Raw genomic sequence first — 22,694 nt, forward strand, 5'->3', positions numbered from 1 at the left:
AGTCAGTGCATTTTCAGCCTTATGGAAACTTTTCATTTGCAGTGTGAAGAGGAGGTGTTACAGTGAGAAACAGCGGTGCCAGCGCACAAATGGGCATCTGATCATTCTTTATTATTATTTTTAATAATGAAGCCTTAACACACTTTTTTTTTTTTTTTTTTTTTGACATTTTATAGACACACGCTGCGACCTTCAACATCAATCCGTCATAATTGGGGTGAATAATTAACCTCGCTGCGCGTCCTCGCGTCCTGACGCGCACGGTGACGTGGTGCTGTCGGCTTCCGCGGCTCAGACTCGACAGACGGAGCGAAGGTGCGTCCGCCGGAGGGTGATCCTCTACTGCTGCAGGTAGGATGCTTTCGTCAGCTCCCCCGTCCTCGTTTTAACGCCTGTGGAAACACGGGACGAGGCGGAAAGCGTGTGAACGCTTGTTAATCTGTGTCTCTGCGCGGCGGAGTCCTCGAAACCTGTCCCGGGTGCTCAGCGTCTGCTGGAAAAGTCGTGAGTCCTCCAAAACTGAAAGTGAGAGCGGGTATTAGCAGGGATTACGCGTCTTCTCGGGACGTTAAAACCAGCTGTTTCCCACTGTCACGACACGCTGTTGCTGTTTATACAACTCTGGGCTTTCTCGTAAATGTCGGCTTCGTGTCCCTGAACGCCTCATGGTCCGCTCGGAGATGTAATGTTCAAATGTTTCCCAATAAAATCATTCACAGGTGCATGTGCGGCTCGGAGCGGGCTTTATTTGGTGATACCACGCAAATACCAGGTTGATACGTGTGTTTCTTCATATATTGCGGTTGTGTGCAGGTTTTTTTTTTTTTAAATCACCGTGTGTTTATTAGAATAATCTCAAATAGAGATAAGAAACTAGATATGCGACGTGCACAATGAACTGCAGCTGAATGACCAGTGGATGTGGAGAATTAAACAGCTCCTAAATACCATGGCACCTACAGTCACAGATCTTTTTTAATTTGATTGTTCAGTTTAATTTTAAGAGCAAATTATACAAACATGCTCTATTCTTTTCACTGTTTTTATATATTTGTGTTTTTAATAATAGAGTTTGGTGGAAGTCAAACAAAACACTGGACTCTTAACATATAGTCACAGGGAAATGAAAACCTGCAGACACAGTGACACAGCTCTCATCAAAACAACACTGGCTGATGCAGAATCACGTTGGACACTTGGACCCGCTGAGCACGGGGTAAAGCTAGATTCGTCCTAATCTTGTAAACAGGATTAACACCTCTTAAGGTCCTCTCATCCCACACTGAGAGAACTGGTTGTGCCAGATTTCGAGAGCGGCACAGTTTGTAAAACAGCACAGAAAGAGTTTATTTTATCTGCATATGTGTCCATGGTAACCGTTGTGTTATAGCCTCAGTGTGAAACTGTTGGGCTTTACACCATTACGTCAGTAAAAGATTGATTCCCGTAAATGAGGAAGAAACCCGACAGGGTATGGTTAAGAAATGAAAATGGAAATACAACACCTTGTTCTTTCTCTTATGTGTTGACTTAAGTTGCAAGAATGAGTTGCTTAAACAATTAGTTGGTCAACGTAGCTCATCAGTGCTTATTAAAAGCAGAAATTCTAAACATACTCAAACATGAAGCTTTGGTGCTTTTCTATGTCAAACATGACATTGATTGTCACCTTAATCTATATAATACTTCATAATCCATATAATAATACTCATGATACATATTATCAAAAGCTCCAATATGAGTGAACTGTACTTTGAGTTGAGCTTGATTAACAAAGGCATTTATCAGGGGACAGAATCATATAATCAGTGTAGTTGTATACACGATAAGTCACTGTATTTCTTTCCTGATAAAATCCCAGGCCCATACATGGCTGATCATCATGTTTATTCAGGCTTGACATGCTGCAGCGGAGGGGTCTGTATGCAGTGCTGCGGGGGTTAAAGCTCCTGCTAAATTTGGTGATGTGTCGACCATACAGTCAGTGTGTATTCAGCTCAGTAGAGGGATGCGGTTGTGTAACGTTACACTCTATTCTCACACTGCTTTGTGCATTAAATGCACTTTCACTTTCCAGCAGGAAGACGCAGTGAATCACTGAGTAGAGGTGTATGACATCATACCTTACCCCAAAACAGCAGCGCGTCAGCCTCTAATGACGATTTAGCACCTAAAAATGAAGCTGCTTCAATAATATGAAAGTGCATGTATATTACAAAAAGCTGCAGACAGCTGAATGAAGGAGAGATAATAACGGAGCAGTTCTGCCTTGTCTTTCAATCAAAGTTCACATAAAGTCTGACTGTTTAACTAACACGAAAGTGATTTGTAGAAATCTGAAGTCACTTTCCATCATGGAGGAGAAATACATTTAGTAACACTGATCTATTTTCAACACGGTAACTTTAAAAATCATTTTGTACTAGTCCAACATTTTGTTTCTCACTTTACTGACATTCGTGAGTCTGTATCCTACTGACGTTGGTGATCTAGTGCCTTAGTCCCTCTGTCTTGTTTAACTGTTAAGGGTTTTAGGATTTAACTACTAAACCTAAAAATTGTTTTCTGTGAGCTTAAAATTAATCCATGTTAGCATGCTTAAATGCCAACAAACTGACCAGACTGACTGACCAGATCTTGGCATGTACCTGTTGATGTTAGTAAGTTTTCACATTTTAAACAGTAAATAATATAACTTTGTTACTCAAACAAATAATTAATAGATAAAAAATTTGCATAAAGCAGCTTTGAGATATGTGTGGTGACTTTCCTAGCACAGGATGGTGTATGGCAGTGGCAGGGGACCGGTGCTAGGAGAGGTTATGTAAGCGTTTTAGGGCTCAGGCTGAGGGTAATTTTCCTTTCCAGTGTTTGTGCTCAGCCTGGGGGGGTTAGAAAGGTCATAGGAGCTGTGGTGCATGGCACAGAACAGGAGTCCTGTCTTAGCAGACCCACTATTCCTCTTCAGTTCTGTTGGAGTGGCATGGTGCTTTCAGGGAGTTTTGCTGTAGAGCAGCAGGACCAGCGACTCCTGAAGTCCCCCTGGACTCTGGTGAGTTCGGGTGCTAGTTAGACTTCCATTTGATATGCAGAGGGTGATGTTGGTCTTTACATTTGTCCTGTTATTGGCCACATTTGAAATGTGCAGGATGATAAAGGTCTGCTTTAAAGTATTGTCATTATTGAATAATCTGTGTATCATGAATGAACTAATTGTTTAGTCTCTAAAAAGTAAAAACAATGCCTGTCACAAGTTCTAATGTCCAATTGGAAATGTTTAACTAAGCAATAGTTTAGGTCGGTTTGTCAGTGTAGGCCTAAACCATTGTTGTTAAATACTGAAACACCCTTCTACAGCCTCATTGTTCAGCCCACACAAGACTTTGCGTGTCCTTGTGCGTGGGTTCGCATCTAGTCGTGATGTAACTTAAAACAACTTTGTGCTCACTCAGACAAAAAGGTGTTTTGTCTGCTTCAGTTATGACAGGTGTAAAACCACAGTGAGCACACGTAATGATGCACGTGTGACCAGTGATCACGACCAAATAAAACTGTACCTGTACAACAGGTTGTCCCCCTGTTACCCCTCCTTAAATCAAAGTCTTTGGGAAACACTGAAGGAAATTGGTTTATGCTCATGATAAAATAATGTCTTGCTATCAATATCTTCACCTCCCTCTGTGCAAGTTTGCTACCTCTGCTTCTCCAGATATACAGTTACAAGAAAAGGTAATGGAAATGTCACAAAGTCACAAATATCAACAAACAAAACATTTCTAAGCTGATAAAACACAGATATTGATGATCTGCCATGTCTTTATTGAACATACCCATGAAACATACAGAACCATGGTGGAAAAAGTGAGTGAAACAGTGTTTTAATAACTAACTAAACTGACCTAACTTCAAGCAAGCGCTTCCTGTAGCTGTTGACTAGACCTGTACAATGTCGAAGAGGAATTTTGGACCATTCTTGATTCTTAGATTCTGAATGGATTTAGATTTTAATGTGGTCTGGTTCTTACAAAAACCTTTTTCAGACTCTTTATCAGAACTCAAACTTTAAATCTGACTCTTGTCCTCAGTTACTGTTGATGATTCACACTATTTCAGATTCTGATTTCAGAGGCCATAAGGAAGTTATTGGAGTGTTTCTTTCATATTTTTCATAATCCTATGGGGTTATTTACTCAAACTAAAACTGTAGTTGAACAAAATGATGTGCAAATAAAAAACGCAAAGGATGCACATATTATTAAAATTCAGTAACAAATAGTGAGATTTAGTTTTATAAAGAGTCAGTTGATTGAAAGGAAAATCATGCCATTCCGCTCTGGTCTGATCTGCAGTAGCCTTGTTGCAGCAATCGAGGACTCGATTTAGTCTCAATCAGCTCAGGACAAAAATGGGACAGAGCTGCTGTGTTTAGGGACCAGCTTACATTTCCTTTGCAGACTTACTGCAGGGACGTTGGCCTAGAAAGGGGCAAAAAACTAGTATGTGTGGTTTCTGTGTGGACTCTGGTGGTAATTCAGGAGTGATTGAAACTTCTTTAAAAGGTAATAAATCCAGGATTTCCTAGATGTGTGTCGATGTGTATTCTACACACACAGTATGTTAGTTAATGAAGGGTATTTCTACTAACAGGTGGACACCATGAACTACGTGGGGCAGCTGGCGGGCCAGGTGCTGGTGACAGTAAAGGAGCTGTATAAGGGGATCAATCAGGCCACTCTGTCAGGCTGCATCGATGTGATCGTGGTGCGACAGCCTGATGGCACATTCCAGTGCTCCCCTTTCCATGTCCGCTTTGGAAAACTGGGGGTGCTGCGCTCCAGGGAGAAAGTGGTGAGTGTCCACATTGCAAATATAAGAATATATAATAATTTATTATAACGCATAATCACACTTTATTAACAAGGAATGTACTTCTGTTGACACTGTTACATCAGCATTTTGAGCAAACCTTTTTGCAGTAATCTGTTGATTATGTAAGATTAACAATGCCAGATTAATCTTTTCTTCACTTTTTGGCTGTGGCGTGATATTGTTATATTTCACCTCGCTTGCTAAATAGGATTTTAGACCTAATGCCTTAAAATGTAAAAAAAGAAAGAACTAAGTGTGCAGATTTAACTTTCCATTGTTGTATCATAGAACTGCACAATAGATTTTCTATCTCCCTCTCCTCCCATCATCATTGCACATTAGCACCTATTCAGCCCTCTGCTTCTCTATATTTATAGACACTCTGGATTCACACTCTATTTAATTTAGCTCAGATATGACCTCAGAGTCGTATGTGTTAGAAATGTACAAGAGAGCGAGACAGATTAGGAAATAGTCTGTGGTTTGGAGAGAACACGTTTTCCTGTGAATCACGTGGGTTAAAAGTATCAAAGTCACTGCTGCAAAACCAAGCAGGAAAAATCTTGTTTTTCCTCATGTGAATAGTCCGTATCTTGCAGACTATTTGAGTATATATATATTTTTTTTAACATGTCAGGTTATTTAAGGATGGAAAGAAGCGTCTGTATGTGCACAGCATACAGCTTATTTACTTAGTACTTAATATTTACTACTTAGGCTTTTCAAAGAAAATAGTTTAACAAGCTAATGAGGTCAGCTGAGGAGGATGTGGTGACCTGGTACTGGTAAAGTATTGAACACAATGTGCTTGTAACAGAAGTGTGTGGTGTGACTCTGCAGATTGATATAGAAATCAATGGGGAACCAGCGGAGCTGCACATGAAGCTTGGAGACAGTGGAGAGGCCTTTTTTGTCCAGGAGACAGAGCAGCACAATGTGAGTGTTGAGCAGTTTGTGAAGAAAATAAATCATTCAACGTTGAATATCAACTAAACTGACTCCTCAAGTGATTCACCTATTTGTGTGCTTTCTTGACACAGGAGGTTGTTCCAGCCCATCTGGTCACTTCGCCTATCCCCACAGAAGAGGCTTTGTTCAGGAGCAGAGAGCCCAGATGTGGAGGCTCAGCAGACAGCGGTCAGCCTGTGAGCCCAGAAGACCTCCAGCCTTGCTCCAACACAGCCAGCAAGAAGAAGAAGAGACGCAGGAGGAAGCACAAGGCTGAGCCACGCAAAGAAGAACAAACATCTGCAGCTGGGGAGACGGAGCTGTGTGAGCTCAGTTCAGATGAGGAGAACGTCACACACCATGGACGGTACGTATACATGTTCACTTTAAAAGCTGCTTTTTTTTTTTTAAAAGAACCTTTTTTCATTGTGACTTGTATTTATTTTTCTGTGGTTAGAACATCTTCCCTCTCTACCATGAAGGACAATATGGACCACAGGCAATATTCCCCGCTCAATGCCCTTGAATGGGACAGCTACCCCTTCTCAGACGGAGACTGGTCGCCCTGCACTACGTATGGCACGCTCACTCTGTCTTTTTAAATATTTACATAGTTCAGACAACCAGAGAGAAACAATAAGATGTGATTCCCAGTCTGCTTTATCAAAACAGACAGGCCTGGGTAAAACAAATCACTCCCACAAGGCCATTATAGCTGACTCAGAGGAAATGTGCTTTTTGCTTCAAAGGAGGGAGATGTCAGAGGACATGTCGCCCAAAAGTGACTCCGAGCTGATGGTGAAGTCGACAGAGAGCCTCCTCAGGGCCGAGTCCCACATTCAGTGGACTTGGGGGGAGTTTCCAGAACCCACCAGGGTATGGTTAATATCCGGAGTCTAGCAACATTGATCATAGAGACTAGTGAGATATGTTGGATGAAGCTCATATCCTCATTTATTGATGTTTGGTGACTCGGAGAGAATTTTTAGAATTGCATGCAAGTGTATTTATGTATTTTATCTTGTGCTGAACTGTGTTTGTCTGTTGTATCCAGGTCAACAAAAAGGACAAATCAGAGCCAAAGACGTTGACCATCACTCCCTCAGAGAGCACCCACTTCAGGGTCATCTTGAGCTCCGAAGCCATGGAGGAAGAGACAAAGGAAAGGGAGAGACCCACAGACTCTGTTTGCAGTATTGTTAAACCAGAGCCTCGGACAATCAAACCCAATCAGAGCAGCTGCGAACCACAGTCACACAATACAAACATTGCAGAGCACAAGCCAGAACTTTCTAATGCAGTACCCAGTAGTTTTCCATCTGAGACTTGTCCCAGTAACTCTGAGCTCAACACACAAACTGTGCGCAAGGCCAGGTGGACGTCATCGCCTCCCAGCCGCAGGGACAGCGGCTCTGCTGCTGATGGAGGCAGTCACATGGCTGCAGACTCTGCATCAGTAGGTCCTGATTCAAGAGCCTCCTTCAAAGCCGGCGACTCCCCCATCAAGAGGAGAGGTAACGAGACCTGCTTAGCTCACGCTGACATGGCGTTTTATAGTTTCATGCCTTCACTCCATTTTTTCATGCTGTACGAATAAAAAAAAAAACTTGTGCAATAACCCGCCCCTCAATATCTCAACAATGCAGTATAATGGCAACAAGCATAAGACGAATGATAAAAGACATTTCTGAAAGAGTACAATCACAAAAGAATTTATCAAATTAAATCTAGGAGAAGAAAGTACCGTTAGTCATGAATAATAACTAAATTGTAAAATATTATATTTTAAGTTGAATTGTTTTTATTTTTCATGTTCAATACGTGAAGTGGTCTTAAGTAAAACAGCAGACTTGTTCTGTGTCAATAGGCTACACCCTGTCTTAATGCTAGTACATGTTAAGCAGGAAGGATGTGGTTTCTATCCAGGCCCGACTTCATATTCTCTGTCTGGGGCTCCTCTGCAAACACATGCAGAAAAGGAAGTGAAATAAAATGAAGTCAGCGATTTCTCAGTGCACCTCCCTTGTCTTCCTTTTATGAAGGTGTGAGGAAGAGGAGCCAGCATCAGGGGCCTGAAGATATTTACCTGGATGATCTGAATGCACTTGAGCCTGATGTTGTTGCCCGCTACTTTCCAAAAAGGTACAAACCTGAGGATCAATACAAAGTGACGTCACATTGCTCTTCAGCTGGTTACTAAATAAGAATTAATGTATTTAGCTGCACCTGTTCAGTGATTTCAGTGCCTACCACTGATAACACTTGCAGTACAGGACAATGTTTAATGGACACAACTATAAGCAAAATTAAGTTGTAAAATTAAATGACATGAAACCGGCTGTAGCTCTTGATAATGTGTGTTTTAGTGAGTCTGAGCAGGTTCCTAAACACTGGGTGGAGATAGGGCGGCACTCTGGATCTCAGTCACCCCAGTCCGTTGGCAGCGCAGCAGCGGACAGCGGCACTGAGTGTTTGTCCGACTCTTCTGGAGACCTGCCCGATGTCACGCTGTCACTATGTGGAGGCGTTGGTGAGAACTTTGAGATCTCTAAAGGTAATTTAACTTTATAAAATGGACTCCTGTATAAAGATTCTGTGATTCATCCAGAAATGTGGGCATTCAGCAAAATCTGACTTTTACTTTGTTAATTAATTCCAGAAAAATTCATGGAGCACATCATCACCTACAACGAATTTGTGGAGAACCCAGCGATTATCGACAACCCCAATTTGGTGGTTAAAATTGCAAACAGGTTCGTCTCTCTACTCAATTAATGAATACACATTTATTAATAATCAATGAAATGACGGAATATAATGTTTAGGTTACATTTTTTCAGGTATTACAACTGGACACTAGCAGCACCGTTGATACTCAGTATGCAGGCTTTCCAGAAGAATTTGCCAAAGGTTTCCACTTGGTTTATATTTCAGTACTACTCAGATACTAATGTATCTGCACATGATGTCCACTTACACATGAATTGTTCATCTTATTGGCAGGCTACAGAGGAGGCCTGGGTTAAAGAGAAGATGCCCAAAAAGTCCGGACGCTGGTGGTTCTGGAGAAAGAGCAGCGTGAAGCAGGTACTGGATGTCTGAATGTGTCTGATTACAGCGTAGTGCAGGTCAGGTGGCATCCCATACAGTTGGAATAAGTGTCCATTGTAAATAAATACATAAAGGATAGGCTGCCAAGATGCCCCAGTAGTCATTATCTCCCTATTTTGCATTATTTTGTAATCAGTCAACCTTTACATCATACATGCTCTTTATTATGCAGTGGATTGTTACTCCAGGTATTTCAAGATTCCTGGAGTTATGCCACATCATAGATGACTAACAATAATTCATCCTCTCCTCAGTCATCAACTGAAACCAAGTTAGAGAGACAGGAGTCCCTGACCAGCGAGAGCCCTGCCCTTCAACAGGGCCCAGAAACACAGTGAGTCAGCAACAAAGCTCACATCACTACAGTCACGCACCAGCACAAGCAGTGTTGGGTAAACATGTCCCACAGAGGAAGGATTAACACGTTGGTCAGCAAGCAGTGCTGCCAATTCATGACACAACGTATACTTAAAAATCCAAAACAAATACTTTAAATATTTGATTGAGAAACTCTCCTTTTAGCTTTGTGTTAATGACTCATTACTCAAATAATCAAAAACAAAACATGATGCTAATTTACTGTTGGGTAAAACAGATGGAGGCAGATGAGGAGCGCTGCTGTCCTCTGGTGATCATAAATGACACTACAGGGTTTTTAACTCACGCTCAGCTTTATGTCAAAGCATTTCTTGTTATCGTGTCTATTTTCTCGTAGATTTGTCTGAAACGACACTTTGGAAGGTTAAGTTGATTTAACCTTTTCCTGTAGAGATACAGTTTGCTCATTGGCTGTCGTCTCCCACGCTCACACTGTTTTCTCCTCTGTAGGCAGAAAACAACAGAGTGGTCCAGTGACGATGAAAGTAAAGAGCTTCATGCTGTGGCACCAGCTCTGACAGCTACTGAGCGTGTGCAGACAGAGAGCTCCGCAACGGCGCCTTGTCACTCTTACAAGAAGTCCCTCCGCCTGTCGTCTGACCAGATAGTAAGGAAGTGATAACATACTGGTGGCGTGACTATAATAAGAAACAGAATCACAGTTTTTCTGACATTTCAGAACATGCTCCACATTTTAGCTCTGTTATTATTATTGAGAGCCTAAGAACTGCAGCCTATATTATGTCATTTATTAACGTGAAACCTATTGGATTCTAGACTAGTCTTTTTCATGTCTTGATCAAATTTTCACCTCATCTCATCTGGTTCAACTGTCTTTTTGAAACACAATATGAAATCATCAATATGACAGCTAAGAAATCAAGTTACCGGAGAAAGGCAACTGTTACCTGGTATCTTTACTGCGTGTTAATGCACTGTACACAGTAAATTAAAGAACAATCTGCTCGGTGCCTCCTCTGTGTGTAGCGCAAGAGGCTGTGTTTAAACAGGAGTTGGTGTATTCAGTGCCAAATTGACAAATTATTGCAGAAAACCATGAGATTCCACATACTTTTTCTTGCCACTGTATACAGAATTGAATTTAACTTCACTCACTGTCTTTCACAGGGCAGGCTGAAGTTACGAGACGGGCCTAATGATGTCACCTTCAGCATCACCACCCAGTACCAGGGGACGTGTCGCTGTGAGGGAACCATCTACCTGTGGAACTGGGATGACAAGATTGTAATCTCTGACATCGATGGCACCATCACCAAGTACGGGAACCTCTAAACATTTCAACATCTTTACATCAGCCAGTTAGCGTAAAATCTATCTAAAATGTATCTATCAACACTACTGGAAATTAAGTTTTGTTTCAATTAGAGCCACAGTTCCTATAAAGTCATGCTGGACGTTGCTCTTCACTGTTTACTACCCTGCTCATTTCTATTCATTCACAGATCTGACGTGTTTGGTCAGATTCTGCCTCAGCTGGGTAAAGACTGGACTCATCAAGGCATCGCTAAGCTTTACCACTCAGTGCACGAGTAAGACTCAAATCACCATTATCGCTGTACAGTTTGCATAAAAGTTGACAAGATCTCATCCATCAGCAAATGTTTGTCTTCTTCAGGAATGGTTACAAGTTCCTGTATTGTTCAGCCCGAGCGATCGGCATGGCTGACATGACCCGAGGATATTTGCACGGGGTGAACGACAGAGGGACTCTGCTACCTCAAGGACCCCTGACGCTTTCACCAAGTAGTCTTTTCTCGGCTTTCCACAGGTAAGAAATAATTTCCCTGTTTGTTTCAGTCACCTTTTGTTTGTTTGTTTGTTTCAGTGATTTAAGTAAAAGATGTTTCTGGACGTGTGCTGTGACAGAGCTGTGACACAAACAGTAGTGTTTTTATGTCTGGCAGTAGAGATCAAACAGACTCCTTTTAAAAGTTATACCTCTGTAGAAAAGACTGTAATCCTACTTAGTCTTGGTGTCACTTGGCTTGAATAGAAAACATGTTCCACCACCGCATGTCACATCAACGTCCCCTGTGGAGCAGCTGACACATTTTGTTTTGCATCAGGTTTTGAAAGTATTTGCTGCAGCTTTATTTATAACCATAAATCATTAATTGTATAGGTACTTTTATGATAATCGTGGGCATTTTAGCCATTTATTGACTCTCTAAGTGGTTATAAATATTAACTAACCATTGTTAGAGCTAATTTAAAGTAGACAACTCTAGAACCAGCAGAGGTGACGTCTGTTTTTATTTCTTATTAGAGAGGTCATAGAAAAAAAGCCAGAGAAGTTCAAGATCGAGTGCCTCACAGACATCAAGAACCTGTTCTACCCAAACACAAATCCCTTCTACGCAGCCTTTGGAAACAGAGACAGTGTAAGTGTAACATTTTTTTCGCTGTTGTTTTTAATTTTCCTTCACAATGGATGGTATTTCCATCCATCCTCTGATTTCCCAATCACAGTTAAGAATAATATGATCTTCAGGCACATCAAAATGGTACTTATTGCCTTTTTTTCCTTTGTGTTCAAGGATGTTTTTGCCTACAAGCAAGTGGGTGTGCCTGTGTGCAGAATATTCACAGTGAATCCCAAAGGGGAGTTGATCCTCGAGCAAGCCAAAGGCAATAAAACATCGTATGTATCAAACCGTCGCTGATGTTGTTGTTTCTGTCTGTTCGCCGTTTCTCTCAGACAAACATTTCTTTCTTTCTTTATCTTTTTATTTTACAGATATAACCGACTGAGTGAGCTGGTGGAGCATGTTTTTCCTTTACGAAGTTCACAACACAGCGCCACCTTCAGCTGCCCAGAGTTCAGCTCCTTTTGTTACTGGAGAGAGCCCATCGCTGACGTGTGTTTGGAGGAGCTGCTTTAACTCAGACTGATGTTAACAGTTTTAATTTCTTGAAATCAACCCGACTCACAGCAGTAATTTATTTTGTGACAGGCTTCAAACTAGTAATTCTGTCAATGTCAACTAGACAACAGGAAAAGTTTGTAATAGTCCAGTTTAGGTTGGGATATTAATGTATCCCATAGTTTACAGTGTAACAACATCATGTTCTCATTCAGACTTCATTCCTTCCTGCATTTGGAAAGTATCCTTTGTGTTTGAGCAACACAGTTTAGAGGTGTATTTTCAGGCTATTTCAGCCTCTGGAAGCCAAAAGTATGACATCAGTTGGACCTAACATGCTTTATGTTATAATGCTTGTGAGGACAAACTGCCTAAGCACCTATTTAGGCAGTGAAGCGGGCAGTAACGTTTCTATCCAAACTCCAGAGCTGTTGTCAGACATAGAGCACGTGGTGTGTTTTGAGCAGATACGTAGTAGCCCCTTTAAAGCCTTATTCTCTCGTTTAATGAAGACAGCTCTTACACTGTTGCAAAGCTTAAGGATTTTGCACTATTTATGCTCCAGAAAAATGTGAAATGACTTAACTCAGAAGTAATAACTGCATTACTGCCATTTGTAAAAGAAAACACTTTCTCAAATGTAGATCCTGCTGCTGTTTAGTAAGTTTTGAATGATTTAGCCACATTCACAGTAGAAAATGATTTTTGATGATTTTTTACAATATCTAGGCTACAATGTATTAATGCCTGTTTTTGATTTGCAAAATTGAATACACTCTTTCTATGAAAGTGATAAAGTTTGTGTGAAGAGAACACACATTTTGTTAGTAGTCAGATTCCTCAATGAAGAACTTTTGCTGCTGCTTCTAGTGTTTTCTGTAGGTTGTTGATTATTTTGTGTTGAGCACAAAATGTTTTAGATGTCTGTTTTTGATAAATACATTTAACTATTTGATTTGCTTTCCACTTGATGGACTGTGTGAGAGATGAGCTCTGAACATAAATCATTTTAGATATATAGTAAATTTACTATATGTACTGTGTTAATAAAGAGTGTGATCAAAAGAATCAAATGTCCATTGCTGAATGATTTGATAAAAGACACAAACTATATTTAACAGAACAACCAAACGCTACTGTGTACATTACTGACCATTTTAGCACCAACATAACCATCAACTGTGATTAATGTCAGACGTATGCACAGTGAAAACCGCTTTGACGTGATGATGCATTTATGTTCTTTCTGAAAAAAGGAAATAAATAACTATTTTCTGCCCAATAATAAGCAAACCTGGATAATTGGAAATTTAGAGTTTAGCATTAAAATGTCTAAGCATTAGTGATTACTATGTTGTAGATAAAACTTTTTACACTGTATTAGGAACAAACTTACATGACTGTAGCAGACAATTAAATGTTAAGTGTTGTAACAAATGTATTTGGTAGATCTAAAAAAGGAAAACACTGATAATTGCAAACACTATACAGTATATCAGTACTCATGACATAAGAAATAATCTCAATCTCATTAGTTATTTAGAGACCATTTCCTTTTTCCCTTCTTCTAATGATAAAATCACTTTTTCTTTAGTCTCCCCAATAATGTGCATCATATTTCACTTATGGCTTAATACAAGGTGTGTGTCTTTGAAACAAGGCTGCTACCGTTTGGATGTGTTGGGGTAAAGAAGCACAGCACTGAACGATGACAGGATCTCAGAGGAGGCTGAGATGGCGAGCTTTCCGGTAATCATGACAAGTCCTACTCTGTCTCCTCGCTTCAGTGACAGAACCAAGCTGAGCGAGCTTGGACTGCTGCAGTTACACTGATCACGCGAAGTCGGTGCCGCCGCTTCTGACAAGAAACCGGCTGAATCCAACCTCTGGATGCTGCGGTTGGACACAGAGAGGACGGCCTCAGTCCTCTCGCCACGCTGGGCTGCAAGCACCGCCGTCACCAGGTAGCGGCCTTCTGTTGGAGCTGTGAAGATGCCTGGACAGAGCAGCCATAGCGAGGACATTTACCAAAACTAATTGTCAGGTAGAAAGCTTCCAAATCAAGTTACAAAGTTTATGTCTAATGCTGAGACCAGCGTTGTTCTACTGGGAACAAAGATGGTCACTTTGGGACTTTTAGCATCTTACCAGCAATTGAAATAAAAATAATGTGTGAGAACTGGTATCTACCTCTAGAGTTACCTAGAGCTTAACAAAGTGAGTCAATTATTAGTTATTCAACCAAATTATATTATTATTATAATCAATTAGAGTAGGTTTATATTTGATATAATTGATTAATTAATATTTCAGGGTCTGGGTCACTGAGACCAATATTTACCTGTATGAGGGTCATAGTGTCCTCCATCATTGACCAACACCTTGTTGAATCTAATGATTCCAACCTCTCCTTGGAAAGGCAGAAGAGTCAGACCAGCTGAGAACGCCACTTTTTCATCTGGACACAGTAAAATAAGTGTCACACACGTAACCATCACAGTATCAGATGCAGAGCTGTATGATGAAGCATTTCTCACCTGGGGCCATGACAGGTTTCTGTGGTGATGGTCTGTGGGGCATGTTGACGCCTGTTGAGAAAAAGAAAGAAATAGTTTCATCCGCCCTCGAAAAGCTTTGTTGTAATGGTTCAGCAGAAAACACATTAAAGGAGTATTTACCTGAGATAAGTGGCACACTGGTCTTTACTGAGTCAGTGGATTTGACTGGCGAAGCTGTGAAATTAATCAAAAGTATGAAACAACAACTAGTGACGAGAAACTGCAGCATACAGAGCATTTACCTGTGGGCGTGTCTCACCTGGAGCTCCAGCGAAGCCCTGAACGGGCATCATGCTGCCATCAATCCCCCCGGTTAACTTGGACATGGTCATCTTCCCAGGAGGACCCGCCTCGCCGGTCTCTAGCACGGGTAGCTGATTGGGAAAGGAGTCCACTTGGCGCCCCGGCACCGTGAGGATCTTACTTAAAGTCTGGGGAAGTCCTGTGTCCTCTGCTGCAACTTGAACACCTGAAGCTGACAGATGTAGAGAGGTTACAGGTCAGATGCAAGCAGATGCCAGGCCAGATGTGACGTAAAACCAGCTGCTCTCACAGTGACATTTAAACTTCACCACTGTCATTGAGAAAGAAACATTCCCCCATAAACAGAGACAAATGACTGTTCATTAACGGTTTTCTCTTTTTAGACGCAGAACCTCCTCTGTGAATTTTACTGCTGACAAGCATGTAATTTAAAGAACCTTTTACTTTACCGTTACCTCCCATTTATGTAGTAGTTACTCTAATTATTTGTCCATACACTATTCTAAAATGTTAAACACATATCTAACTAATAACATGAAAATGGCTGCATTTCATCAAGGTGTATCAGGACCAGTGTCCCATATAACACAGGTATTAGTAATGACTGTCACTGACTCATTTAAACATGCATACACTTTATAATCAATCAAGAAACATGTAATTGCCTTCATGTTTATGGTTGGACTACTGTCGACTCTCGTTAACAGCCAAATAGTGAGTGATTACCTCAGCCTGTGATTGCATGTCATAAACACAGACAATGACAGAGCGCTGCCGTCACCCGTCACATGGCGATCAGGTCTGAACAACATGTACCGCTGCATTCCTGGGAACCACAGCTGAAACGAACCCAGGAGTTTATCAACAAATCAGGCCTCCTGGCTGGGGGGCACCCAGTCCCTCTAACTCTTTGGTCTACAATGAGACAATATGTCCCTGCTGCTCCACAAGAGAAACCAGCACATAAAAGACACTTCAGCAACCCACCAACCACATGTTCAATTACCAGACAGCTTGCCGCACTCACCCTGAGGAAAAGGGTCATTTAGTGAGGAAGCCAGAGAGTTCTGCCTGTGAAATGTAACATGTGGAGGGGGACCAGTGTGTGACCATAAAACACATGTGCATCTGTTTTACTGGACTGCGTTTGTTAGCTGTGTTGCTCCTCATATAAAGCGAGGTATGCGCTTTGGAGAGTGGGCTTTGATCAAGAGAGATTCAAAACTGATTTCAGACCTAGTGCCACAAGGGGAAAAAACACAAAGCAGGATGGTGATTGCTTATCCCCACCTCTCCACTGCAAGTATGGTCACTTTCCACATTACATACCACGTTGTAATGACTGCAGATACTGACGTCACTGTCAAAACACACTGGGCACTATTGAAATGTTATAATTTAGTGCTTAAAGCAGAACTTCAGAAACAAAAATGTCTTAAATCAGATAATGAAATACTGACTCGTTTAAAAACGGGCAGCTGCAGTTACAGCAGCTGACAAAATCTGAGGGCTTTATTGTTCTTGAGGGCTTTCTGTCAGGTCCCATCTTGTTTTGGTTCACGAGGTTATCACAACCGCCCGCTGGCCAGAGTGTGTAGCCATACAAGTCGCATTATCTCTCCCAGGTCACTGACCTACCAGCGTAAGCACTGATGTCTTGTGAGAAGCAGGAAAGCATCCGTGCTTATCTCACAAGTTTCCATAACAGAGTGGTAAGAGCCTGTTTTAAGTGAGGTGAGGCCTCCTTGTCAAACACAATGAGAAGGACGTGCTTCACACACGTCAAGAGATTAGTAAATGTACAGTATACTGTATTTGACACACTAATAAGCTACGGAAGTGGCACGTTGTTTAGCTTCATATATGATAGAGCTGATGTACATTTACAAAAAACATCTACAAAATAAAAGGATAGAGTGGACGTTTGGTGCACTGACGTACGCAGACATGTACTTAAAGGCCCATGCAAAAGTCTTATATCTTACATTAGTCAATGTCTTATAACTAATCCATAAAATATTAGAAGAGTCTCCGAGCTATTACTCACTACCTGTAAATGTGCCATCAAGGGTCCATTATACGACTATGTTAGAAATCTACTTTAAACCACTGTGTCAAAAGAATAACAATTTAATACTTTGAGTGGATAAAAACTATCTACATATTACATTCACTTGAATTATGTGACCCGTTGTTGAATGAAGATCACTTCAAGATGAATGTTCGGCTTTCTGACTCTCCGATTTAAGCTAATGACATCATGGTAAACACATTGACAAACGGCCCCTGGGACGCTGGTGCAGCTTAATAAAAATGTGAGAAAACTGCAGCTGGAACTGAAGAGAAAGGAGAAGAAAATGTGACAGTGCTAAAGGACCTTCGAGGAAAAGGAGTGATATGCGTCGATTCAGTAGCAACTAAACTAAACACACACCGAACATATTGGCTCTGAAATCAGAGGATCACTGATAAGTCCAGGCAGCATTTTCCAGTCTTTTCAGATGATCAAGGAGGAGGACAGAAGGATGAGGTAGCTGGTAAGACAAAGCCAAACAGAAAGCCAAGCGCAGAGACGCCTCTACGATCGCTGGGAGCGAGTGGAAATCATGAATAATTGTGTTCCCACTTGCAGAACTGCCCACTGACAGAATAAAGAACTGAATGCCATATTATGGCAAAAAACAAAAAACAAAAAAAAAACCAGTAACCTAATACAGGCTCGTCCCAGAGGAAGCGACTTGGCTTGTAAACATGACGGGTGTGCTTCTAGTTCACATTTACAACCGTAAGACTCAGTGAAGTCCAGCTCAGTCTCCTATGCACCATTAGGGGATAGAATCGTGTGAGAACTCATGAACACATGAACTTCGCCTCTATTCTGTAATTTCCTTATTTTGTAACAGCAACAAAACTGCATCTCACAATAAACACACAGCAACAGAGCTACATCACTTATAATAATAAAGGCAGAATAAAATTACCCTGAACATTTTTCTAAAAAGTGACATATATATATCTATATATACCAATGGGCGAATGCACACAAGTAAATGCAAATTTGGAAGAAGAAAAAGTGAGCAATACTTAAAAAAAACCACAGTATTGCTCAACACAAGTGGGGTCTATTAAATCAAGCATGTGTCTTCAATCAACTCTGCCTCCTTTAACTGAGAACACGGTCAAATGAAAATCCAACTTCCTTTTACTTAGACACTGAAACACACTCTCCAATAACACAGCCAGCCTCCGCTTAACAAATGGGCTCCAGTCCGAGCTGTGACCTACAGGGTGGGGAAATATTACAGCTATTTGAATGCTTTCTAAAGCTCCTACTATTGAACCTTTGGTAAATAAAACATCAGATTTAGACTGATATCAGCCTGGAAAATGGTTTAAAATGAGACCAACTACATTTATTTCAGTAGTAGGATCAGATGATGTTTCCATCACTGTACAAGCAGCTTACCTGTTGTTCCAGGAGAGCTGTTCGTTAGCACCTGGAGATCTCTGGCTATATTGGTGACACTGTTCTGGAGGTTCTGACAAGTTCCCTGAAGCCCTCCAATATCTCGTGAATGAGCATTAACTGTGCCATTGAGCTGGTTGACACAAGTCCACAGTCCAGTGACGTGTTTATTCAGTCCCTCTTTGATCCTCTGGAGGCTGCTGGAGATGGGATCCAGCTTAGCGCACAACCTCTCCACATTAACAACGCGTCTGTCCATATGGACAATCTCCTCTCCCACATCTTCAGTTTTCTCTCTGCAGTGGTCCGCGTCAGCTTTCACCTCCCTGCGCAGCTCGTCCAGCCGCTGACTCAGCTCTTGATGCTGAGTCCTGTGGAGCTCCAAAATATTCCTGGTCTCCTGCTCAGATCCTGTTTTTACTTGACCCCAGGTGGAGTTGAGGCTCTGCAAAGTTTGAGACTCCTGGTTCCCTGCATCTAACAGCGAGTTCTCCAGTCTACGGATTTTGTCTTTCATGGAGCTAAGCTCGCTCTTTATGTTCTCTGTGTTGGTGCTGTAGTTGAGGAGTTGCTCCTCCATGGCTCTGAGGCCATTTATCTTATCTTTTACACTTGACTCCATAGTTTCTACATTTATTTTGCAGCTCTGTAAATCTTGCTGAAGGTTTTCTACAACTGACAAATTGGCTTTGTACAGTTGATCTAAGGCATTGAGTCCACTCTCCAGAGTTTGAACAGAGCCCTTTAGAAACTTAACATCCTTCTGAGTCTCCCTTAGAACTTCAGTAGCCTCTGCTTGTTCTTTCTTTAGCTTGTCCTCCTCCTCACAAAAGCACTGAGCCGGTACAGTCCTGTCAGATGAGTTCACATGGATCTCTAGCTTCTCCACACGAGCCAGAATAGAATCAGATCCCCCGGTTTCTTCCTTTCCTGGATCAACGAGCTTGGTCTTAAGGTCCTGGATCTCATTGCGAAGGTCAGTTTCTTTTGAGTCCATGAGCTCAGCCAAGCTCAGGTAGTTGGCTTCTTGTCCCTCACACTGCTCTTGAACTGACATAATTTTATAATCGCATGAGTTCTTCAAATCTGCCAGTTTGATTTCCATGCCCTCCATCAGCTCCTCCCTCAGAGCACGTATCTTATCATCCACATAAGCACGCAGGTCTGCATCACCAGCTGGTGAGGGGGGGCGGGATGTGGACTGTGGGTTCTGGGCAGCCTCCATTAGCACGTGGACTTGTCCATCAAGGTGATCGACCTGACGCAGCAGGTCATTCAGAGTATTACCCTTGGACTCTAGATCATCATTGACTTGGCTAATCTTGTTCATAACTTCATCCATCGACGTTGTCTCTCCAAAAGAAAAGTCCGGCAGCTGAATGGTTTGTGTTTCTGCGCCCTGTGCACTGGCCGGCTGTCTCAGGTTATTCAGCAGCGTCACTAGCATTTTACTGGCATCCTCCTGGAAATCTAGTCTCAAATTGGAGGTCATGTCTGTCATTCTCGCCTGCATGTCAAGCACCATCTGGGACAGTCGGTGCACCTCCTCCTCCAGGTGTTGCGCACTTTGAGATCCTCCATGCCCTGCCTGACCTCCAAAGTGACCTCCCCCTCCCCATGGATGGTTACTTTGGCCGTCTGTTCGCTGCTCTGGAGCTACAGCGAGAAGATGTTTGGAAAAGAAAATTAAGGTTTATTCTTTTTCCAGAAGTTACATACAATAGCTGTTTAATTTAATTTCCTGTATTTTAATACTACATTTCTTTTCACCATGTGGGGCAGGAATAGGTCCAGAAGCAGGCGGACGCTCTGCTTGGAGTAACTTCAGGTCTTTCACCTCCATACAGTTGTGGCCCTGGTACCCTGGGCAGCACCTCCACTCCAGCTCAGTTACAGTCTTGTAGGCAATCTTGTACATTGGCTTGAAGTGCGTCCGATACCTGAAAACACCAAACATATGAAGACAGGTACTGTACAGTGCATTAAATATGATTCTACTGAATATGACTACAGTGCAAACTTGGAACTACTACTTTTGACTGACGGTTAAGGCTAGATAAACACCAGTCCTATTAATCAGTAATCAGTAATTATTAGGAAGTGGCTCCAGACTTTCTACCACTTTCTCCCACCATTCACTATGACACTCATGATCCCAGTGATTAACTGCATTTGTTGCTCAATAAACACTGCAGGAAAACAAAAACAAAAAACTAATGTCTTTCCATGTTTCCCATTCATGAAGATTCAACACAGATGCCCACCCAAATATTTAGATTTATTAACATTGTTTTGAGAATATTCTTCGAGATACATAAGATTTTAAAATTTTAGCCCTGCATTCAACAGATCACAACATTTTAATACACAGACTGGAAAAGGTCATTGGGGTTAAAGGAACAGCACTAGGCTGGTTTAAATCTTATCTATCACATAGATTACAGTTTATGCCTGTTAATGATGAGTCTTCACACAATACTTAGTTACGGAGTTCCACAGGGCTCTGTGCTTGGGCTGATACTTTTCACTTTATATATGTCCTCCTTAAGCAATATTATTAGAAAGCACTGATACCCAGCTATATCCATTTATGAAACCAGAAGAAAATAATCAATGAATGAAACTTCAAGCATGCTTAAAAGGCTGGATGTCTTCTAATTTTCCTAAATTCAGACAAGACAGAGGTTATTTTATTTGGTCCTAAAAACCTCAGAGACATGATGTCTTATCATATTCTTGCCCTAGATGACTTAACATTGGCCTCAAGTAACACTGTGAGGAATCTCAGAGTTATCTTTTACCAGGATATCTCCTTCACTTCATACATAAAAGAAATCTCTAGAACTGCCATTTCCCACCTGAGAAACATTGTTAAAATTAGGAGCCTCCTGTGAAAACTAGTCCATGGATTTGTTACTTCTAGAATGAATTATTGTTATTAATTTTTAATAGGATTTCCTAATAACTCCTTAAAAAGCTGCTGCCTGCTTTTCTCTCTCCTCTTTTCAAGGGTTAGGGTTACCCCACCCCAACCGGTCAAGACAGATGTCCGCCCACCCTGAGCCTGGTTCTTCTGGAGGTTTCTTCCTCTAAAGGGAGTGTTTCCTCTCCACTGTCTCCTAGTGCAGCTCAAGTGGGGTTGTTGGGTTTTCTGTATACAGTTATATTTAGTAATGTCTTAAACTTTAAACACTGTAAAGATGAAATGACTTTTACAAATAAAATTGAATTGGTCCCTATTAAATGCAATTCGCTTCAGGAAAAGAAACACCAAACATAAAACTAAGGGGTGCACTGCAGTAATGACATAACTGCAGATTCCCCAACAACATGCGCTCTCTGACTGGTGTCCTGGATAACTTACATCACTTGCTGCGCACAGTTTGGCAGCTCTGGTGGACACGGTAAAAACTCCGGCTGAACGAAACTCTCCGTGCCTCCCACGACGGCACAGCTCACGTTCTTGTGCACAACGTAAGCGCACCAGTTTCTGCAGGAAAATCACCGATTAATCACATCTGATGCTGAAAACCGCAGTGCCATCAGTTTTAAAGGATTCATTCTCCATGAGATTTAAACGTATCCACAGGCTACGAGGTTAAAATAAATAAACAGATGTGCATGTCACTAAAATCCAAACATAGACACAGAGCTCCATCTTACTCACTTGTTTCTCTGTCGTGTTTCGGTGCCAGAGTGCGCGCTGCTCTGGAACATGCTGTGTCGGAAAGGAGTTCCACTGATGAGAGGAAAAGTTATTAAAAGGCGAACAAGTGAAAGTCCCTTCATGTTTACAGTGTTTAGAAATGCTGCTCTCCTGTCTCAGCTTGAACTAGTGAGGAGGCTGTGCGACCTCTGAAGGCATCGCGGGTCGCTCCCTCTCTGTGGCGCGCAGACCTTTAGAGCCTCCATCCAGCGTCCTCAGCTGTGACGTTTCGGGACCCCCTCCAATACTGACAGATCCCTTTTTCAGTTTTTTCCTAAATCACACGGACACGCCCAGATCCAGCTTTCTTACGGCCTCCAGAAACACAATGTCATCGACCTACATCATTTCCGGACGCTTTCATTTGGATAATGATGGTCTTTGTTTCAAAAGACACCGTAATTATCCCGTGCGTAAAATGTGCGCGTCTGCGTATTTAAGGTCAGATCCATCATGTAAAGATTTAATGTTGCATTTCACTTAAGTTATGACAGGACAAAAATAAAACC

General features: G+C 41.7%; 2 protein-coding genes across 3 annotated transcripts; one reads left to right on the forward strand and one right to left on the reverse strand.

Annotated features, from left to right (window-relative positions):
- Positions 1–192: 192 nt before the first annotated feature.
- Positions 193–13,318, forward strand: LOC113163351 (phosphatidate phosphatase LPIN2). Its single transcript, XM_026361900.1, has 20 exons — positions 193–351; positions 4,648–4,848; positions 5,710–5,805; positions 5,910–6,184; positions 6,275–6,391; positions 6,567–6,693; positions 6,872–7,331; positions 7,860–7,959; positions 8,184–8,371; positions 8,477–8,570; positions 8,658–8,727; positions 8,821–8,904; positions 9,183–9,262; positions 9,757–9,913; positions 10,435–10,583; positions 10,770–10,856; positions 10,943–11,095; positions 11,594–11,708; positions 11,865–11,968; positions 12,065–13,318. Exons 2-20 carry the CDS (start codon positions 4,657–4,659, stop codon positions 12,207–12,209), a joined length of 2,793 nt encoding a protein of 930 aa, XP_026217685.1. The 5' UTR covers positions 193–351; positions 4,648–4,656; the 3' UTR covers positions 12,210–13,318.
- Positions 12,112–22,633, reverse strand: emilin2b (elastin microfibril interfacer 2b). 2 transcript variants are annotated; one of them, XM_026361898.1, is made up of 9 exons: positions 22,147–22,633; positions 21,844–21,969; positions 20,250–20,419; positions 18,480–20,135; positions 15,009–15,224; positions 14,870–14,923; positions 14,729–14,779; positions 14,533–14,649; positions 12,112–14,187 (listed from the first exon to the last, which is right to left on the reverse strand). In XM_026361898.1, the coding sequence occupies exons 1-9, from the start codon at positions 22,266–22,268 to the stop codon at positions 13,856–13,858; spliced, it is 2,844 nt and encodes a 947-aa protein (XP_026217683.1). In that variant the 5' UTR covers positions 22,269–22,633; the 3' UTR covers positions 12,112–13,855. The 2 variants fall into 2 exon arrangements, with proteins under 2 accessions (XP_026217683.1, XP_026217684.1); XM_026361899.1 differs by lacking the exon at positions 21,844–21,969.
- Positions 22,634–22,694: the final 61 nt, after the last annotated feature.

This window comes from Anabas testudineus, chromosome 2, assembly GCF_900324465.2.
Source record: "Anabas testudineus chromosome 2, fAnaTes1.2, whole genome shotgun sequence".
NCBI lineage: Eukaryota > Metazoa > Chordata > Actinopteri > Anabantiformes > Anabantidae > Anabas > Anabas testudineus.